This window comes from Arvicanthis niloticus, chromosome 4, assembly GCF_011762505.2.
Source record: "Arvicanthis niloticus isolate mArvNil1 chromosome 4, mArvNil1.pat.X, whole genome shotgun sequence".
Lineage (NCBI taxonomy): Eukaryota > Metazoa > Chordata > Mammalia > Rodentia > Muridae > Arvicanthis > Arvicanthis niloticus.
In genome coordinates, this window is record NC_047661.1 from 42522398 (window position 1) to 42528946 (window position 6549).

The window sequence follows — 6549 nt, forward strand, 5'->3', positions numbered from 1 at the left end:
AGGATGACATTTTCTAGTTTCATCCATTTGCATAAGAAGTTCATGAATTCATTGTTTTTAATAGCTGAGGAATACTCCATTGTATAAATATATGACATTTTCTGTATCCATTCCTCTGTTGAAGGACATCTGGGTTCTTTCCAGCTTCTGGCTATTATAAATAAGGCTGCTATAAACACAATGGAGCATGTATCCTTGTTATATGTTGGAGCATTTTTTTTTTTTGTATATATGCCCAGGAGTGGTATAGCTGGGACCTCAGGTAATATACTATGTTCAATATTTGAGGAACTGCCAGACTGATTTCCAGAGTGGTTTTACCAGCTTACAATCCCACCAACAATGGAGGAGTGTTCCTCTTTCTCCACATTCTCTCCAGCATCTGCTGTCATCTGTGTTTTTGATCTTAGCCATTCTGACTGGTGTAACATGGAATCTCAGGGTAGTTTTGATTTGCATTTCCCTGATGACTAAAAATGTTGAACATTTCTTTAGGGGCTTTCAGCCATTCAGTATTTTTCAGTTGAGAATTCTTTGTTTAGCTCTGTACCTCATTTTTTATAGGGTTATTTTATTGTCTGTAGTCTAGCTTCTTGAGTTCTTTGTATATTTTAGATATTAGCCCTCTATTGGATGTAGGATTGGTAAAGATCTTTTCCCAATCTGTTGGTTGCTCTTTTGTCCTATTGACAGTGTCCTTTGCCTTACAGAAGCTTTGCAATTATATGAGGTCCCATTTGTCAATTCTTGACCTTAGAGCATAAGCCATTGGTGTTCTGTTCAGGAACTTTCCCCCTGTGCCCATGTGTTAGAGGCTCTTCCCTACTTTCTCTTCTATTAGTTTCAGTGTATCTGGTTTTATGTGGAGGTCCTTGATCCACTTGGACTTGAGCTGTTTTATTAAGTTCAATTGCATAGAACAGTACATAAAAGAACTTATTAAGAATTTTAAGTTTTGGCTGCTGAGCTTTTAAACAAACATGAAGTCCTTCTGGCTGTAGGGCTTTCGACAAGCCCTTGGTTGCTCTTTCACACATGATAATCTCTGACGTACCACCAATAAAAGAATGTTATTACATCATTCTAAACCATGCTGCTGAAAACCTATGAAAATATTAGAGATTACATATGCAAAAAGAGGTCATGTATTTGGAACAGATCAAGGAGGCATATAAAAGATGGTTTGAAAGATGGAAAAGAAGAAAAAAATCATCTATTTATATTATAAACTCAAAAATAAAAGAAGTAAGTAAAAGGTGTTACTTCACTGAGGGAAGAGTATTACATTTTTTACATTAATCTTCTAGCTTACCAGGTTCATATGTCTTAATTGTAAGACATTTTGTTAAGTTTTGTTAAGTTTCAGAATAAGGAGTCATGTTGTTGAATGTGACAACATTTTTGTATCCTGAATTAAGAAGGAAGTATTAATTAAACAATTTCAGCTTTGTCCACATAACAAGGGTAGAATTATGGTATCATATTTCATTTCTCATTTGACCTTTGCAAACTCGTTTGAGTCATTTTTAAAGTAATAATATTCTCACCTTAATCATATTCTTTTAGTCAGTTTGTATATAGGGTAAGAAATGAATGCTGGTGCATGTTCATTTTTCAAGAGGCCCGTCCATTTTGAACGATGTTTTCATGAGGCTCAATTCGAGTGTATTTTCCTTCCCTGAAGGCTCAATTTTCTTCTGTGGGTTTGTGTGGCACTAGGATGAATACACATACACTTAACCACAGTGCCTATATTAATTACAAGATATACTTTTTAAGTAGTTGCTACCTACTTTTAAATACTATTTTTATGACTGCAATGATAACATCTGTCATTTAGTATAAAAACCTCAAAATAGTATTAGTTGATCTATCTTTGCATGCAGTGTCTGGAGGGGACAGAAATGGGCACTCAATACCCTGGCCGGAGTTACAGACAGTTGTGAGCCACCACCTGAGGGCTAGAAATGGACATCAGCTCCTGAAGAAGAACAGCCAGTGCTTTTGACTGAGACATTTCTCCAGCTACAATACTGCATATATTTTTAGGACATAGTATGACGCATGGTCTTTAATGTAAGGTGGGAATTGAACATTGGTGCACTGGAATTGAGGCATATTGCTCTGTGAATTTAGGAAGTGATTCTCTTGCTTAGGTGTATGCATGCACAAACCTACAGTTGAATGCTTACAGGTAAAACTAAAAATGCACCAGAGAACCTGCAATAATTGTTACCAGACTGATAACCCTGTGGTTGTGACCAGTGTAGAGTCATTATTATTGGATATTTTATACACTATGTAACTGAAGAAGATTAATTTGACCTCTGTCTTGAAATAAGATAGGTAAGGATGTTGGAGTCTAGATTAGTAGACAATATAAAGGAAGAAGTAAGGCTATAAGGATTGGAACATGTGTGGAAAATGTGTGTTGGAGCTGGAATGTTAAGACTTGCCCCAATGCTGCCTACCAGCAGACCCTGTCCTCGCTGCTTCCATTCTCTGCATTCTGCTTTGTCAACCACACTGAGAATAATAAGGGATTTCTACTCAACCATTGCTACACCTGCTTCCTCATTTCTTTGCAGTGTCTACTAAAGTTTATAATGGTGGCTTTATGAAAAGTCGAGAAATAATTCAAGAAACATATCACATGGTGGTTATTACACACCTCTTATCATGAGTTGACTTTTCTAGCTGAGAGGGAGACCCCTCTCATCCAAGTCTTCCAAGGTTCTGGTACAGGGCAATGAGGGAGAGGGTCTCCAGGTTCATATAAAGTTGAACACCACACATTGACTCTGGGGTAAAAGTAACTGCCTTTTCTGAAAGCATAGGTGTGTCATCTCAAAACTCTATGAGATAAAAAAGAATGAAAAGGGCAGTAGTTTTGTTAACATCTTGATCCCTTTTGATCAAATCAGACCCCGTGATTTTTCTGGCTTGTTAATGGATAAAATATTTGTGGTTACTGCTCAGCTTTCCATGGTGCTAATAAATCCAAGCAATGATAAGTGTTCAATTATCTACATTTTTATTAGAAAGGACTCTTATAAGTGAAGGTCCTATTCACCTGAGCTCCTGGGAGATTTGGCATGTGATACTCTGAAAGTATTGTAGTATACCAGGAACCACTGTTTTGGGGTTTCTCATTATGAAGGAGAGTGGTTTTACAAAGTACTTAGAGGTAAGGACAATATCTTACAGCTTTAATACAAAAGGCATTAAAAAAGTAACTGTGTGGTTCAGGATAAGGTTAGAGAGATACCTGCAAATCCAGACAATCCCTACCTCAGCTCTTTCCATTATGCTAACCCATTGATTTGCTGGCATTTCTTGGTTTCTCTTAATGTAAATTTTGTGGAGTTTAAAATACTACTGGGAAAGTCATTATTCTCTTTTTTTCTTAATGTGTGATAGATTTAATTTATTTTTTCTATTTTTTGTGTGTCTGTGTGGATTCAGCATGTGAGTGTGCATGTGTGTTTACCATTGCATGTATATATGTTGTACATATGTGTGTTTAAGCATGTGGAAGTCAGCTGTTCCCTCATTTTCCTTTCCATCCTTTATTTTTTTCTCTCTGAGATAATCTCTTACTGTGCAACATTTGTTGGCCTGTAACTTGATAGGTAAACCAGTTTGATCTTGAAAATCATGTATATTATATACAATATAAAATCATATATATATATATATATATATATATATATATATATATATATCCAGGTCTGATTTCAGGTCATGCTTCTGAGGCTTATTCTGGCAAGGATATTACCAATTGAGCCATCTCTCCAGAATCAGATTTCACCTAATTCATAAGTTTCTTTTATATCTCAATGAGCCATGAAACACTTAAACTGAAGTGTAATCTCCCTTCTCCTCAAGTACCATCAGCATGTGAACTCAACTGGGGACCATGTCAATTTATACATGAAAGAGCTATTGCTTGTCTTAGCCTAAGTTTTACGCTTATGTTACTTATTCTCCAAATGATTTGGGACACTACATTTAATTTGGAAAATTACTAGCCTAAAGACACTGGGAAGGATCAAGAGTCTGACAACATTTTCTTAGGAAAAAAATATCTTTATTTTCCTCATGAACTTGCTGGACTGTGCATCTATTGTGTGTGCATTTTGGAGTTAGTCAAATGAAAGATGTTCTGTTGAAAGATCAATTAATCCTATCATTTTATATAAATTAACTTTTGTGATGGGGGCCTGTCCTTGACCTAAACAGATCCTGATCTTCCTTCCCTATGGAGGGCTATAGAGACAGACATTTGTGGATGTGGCACTACTCTGTAAACACATGTACTGCCTAAGTGATGACACATGAGAGGCCACTGTGCATGTTTTCCTGAAGAAAGCAGGACTAGAAAATGAAAGGAAAATGTCTCCTTACAACTACAATCAGGACACACTCCATTTCTGGTAAAGACAGATTACACATAAAGATTAAACTACTGCTTTCTGCCCTTCTGAGTTTTGTAACGTATTCTTTGTCTTTTCTGTCATGTTATAATACTAGTTAGCTAAAGGTAAGACATATGTTAGTACTGTTTTCAACATGTAACAACAAATGGTTATGTCCATTCTGCCATCTTCAGTAGGACTCTTCAGATCATGGTCCCATGTGCTTGCCATGTGTGAATGAATGTGTATGAACAGGAGAGTGTGTACCACTTTCTCACTGAAGAAAATGAAATGATATGTTCATGTTTCAAACAGTGAGTAAATAGGAGAGTAATCATTAGGCACTGTTTTAGGTTTATAAATTTATTTACTTCCAGTTATTAAAATAAAGGTTCCAACTCTTCTGTTTAAAAGCTAGTGACTCAAGAACACTCATACTGTATTATATTTACAGCTAAAGGATGACCCAGAATACAAAAACAAAATTAAGGCACAAACTTTGATATATCCTAAACTACAGACAATTGATACCTTAACGCCATCTTATCGGGAATATGAACATGGTCCCTTTCTGTCAAGGAAGGTAGCAATTACGTTGGCATGTCTATATTTGTCGGAAGATAAAGAGTTGTCCAAGACAGTACTGAGAAATGCTCATGTGCCTCAGGAGTCACAACATCTGTTCAAGTTTGTTAACTGGAGTGACCTCCTTCCTGAGAAGTACAAAAAGAACCACATTTACACTGAACCAGTTTTTGGAAACCTAAATGCATCCCATCCAGGACTTATGGATAGTAGAGTATCACCTTTGTTAGTCAATGATTCCCAGTTACAGAAATTGCCATTAACGTATATCCTCACATGTGAACATGACATCCTAAGAGACGATGGACTTATTTATGTCACACGACTCAGAAATGTTGGAGTTCCCATCACCCATGACCACATAGAGGATGGAATCCATGGAGCCATGTTATTTTCCACAGCGCCACTTCATTTACAACTAGGTCTGAGATTAATAGATAAGTATATAACTTGGCTAAAAGAAAATCTATGATGGTGCATGTAGCTAGTTGGTTAATTAGCAATGTAACCTAAAGGTTATACTTTAAAGTATTTTAAAATTAAAGAGTTTAACTATGACTTGAACTTTACATAAACCTAATTTTAATTGGGTATGTCAGGACAGTTACTCTGCTAATTTTCAATGCTGACAAAATGGGGGTATTTGTTTCATTGTCACTTTAATTATCATAAGTTGAAATGCTCTTTAAGATTTCTAATCTAGTAGTTCAGAACTAAAAAAATGAGTGTAGTTATATTAAAAAAAAATCACGAGAGTTTCCAGGCAGAGATGAGATGGGATGATAAAGGAGGAAAGAGTTATCGGGAGAAACGCAACTGTAACATTTCTAAGGAGTACTCATTACATTGTATTTCAGCCAAGGGTTTTAAGTGTGTACAGTTTATACAAAAACTCAATTTCTTCACGGTAAATTAGATTAGGTTTTTTTTTTTTTTTTTTTATTCACTTTATATGAAGCTATTTACTACTTATTACAAAATGTTCCTGTGTATTAGAAAGCAATGGTGATATCTTCACTACAAATCATTTCAAAACTTACATATTTGAACTTTAGCTAAGCTTTAGGAAGACAAAGCCAGGTTCAGAGCTATTAATCGATGTCTATTATAAGTGGTCATTCCTGGAATTATATATATGTAAATAGTACTGAATCATATATACATATACATACATAAGTATATATGATATATAGATTTGGTTGGGTTTTAAGAAGAAAATGTTCAAAAGTATAATTATGTAATTATAATTTATTTTAATTTTTAAAAGGCTAAAACTTCATTCATTCTTAGACAATGGTTTCTAATCCAAGATGATACCTAGTCAACTATTTGTGGGAGTCAGAATTATTTGCAGTATTATTTTCATATTTTGAAATGAATCATTCATTAGTCCACATAGAAACTGCATTCCTAATCTAAGAAAGTATCTTAGCTGATGATACCCAGGTATACTCTCCCCTTTATTATGGGCTCCTCTGTCAGTACCAACAAAAATAACTGTAATTCCACTGGGAGGCACTACAATCATTGTCAAATTTTTTAATGT

At 35.2% G+C, this 6549-nt stretch overlaps 1 protein-coding gene across 1 annotated transcript in view; it reads left to right on the plus strand.

Moving 5' to 3' along the window:
* LOC117707763 (arylacetamide deacetylase-like 2) overlaps positions 1-5475 on the plus strand; it is a 32298-nt gene extending 26823 nt beyond the window's left edge. The window contains exon 5 of the mRNA XM_034501287.1: positions 4873-5475. Coding sequence (XP_034357178.1) covers positions 4873-5475 — 603 coding nt within the window. The remainder of the gene's footprint in view (positions 1-4872) is intronic.
* The last annotated feature ends 1074 nt before the right edge of the window (positions 5476-6549 follow it).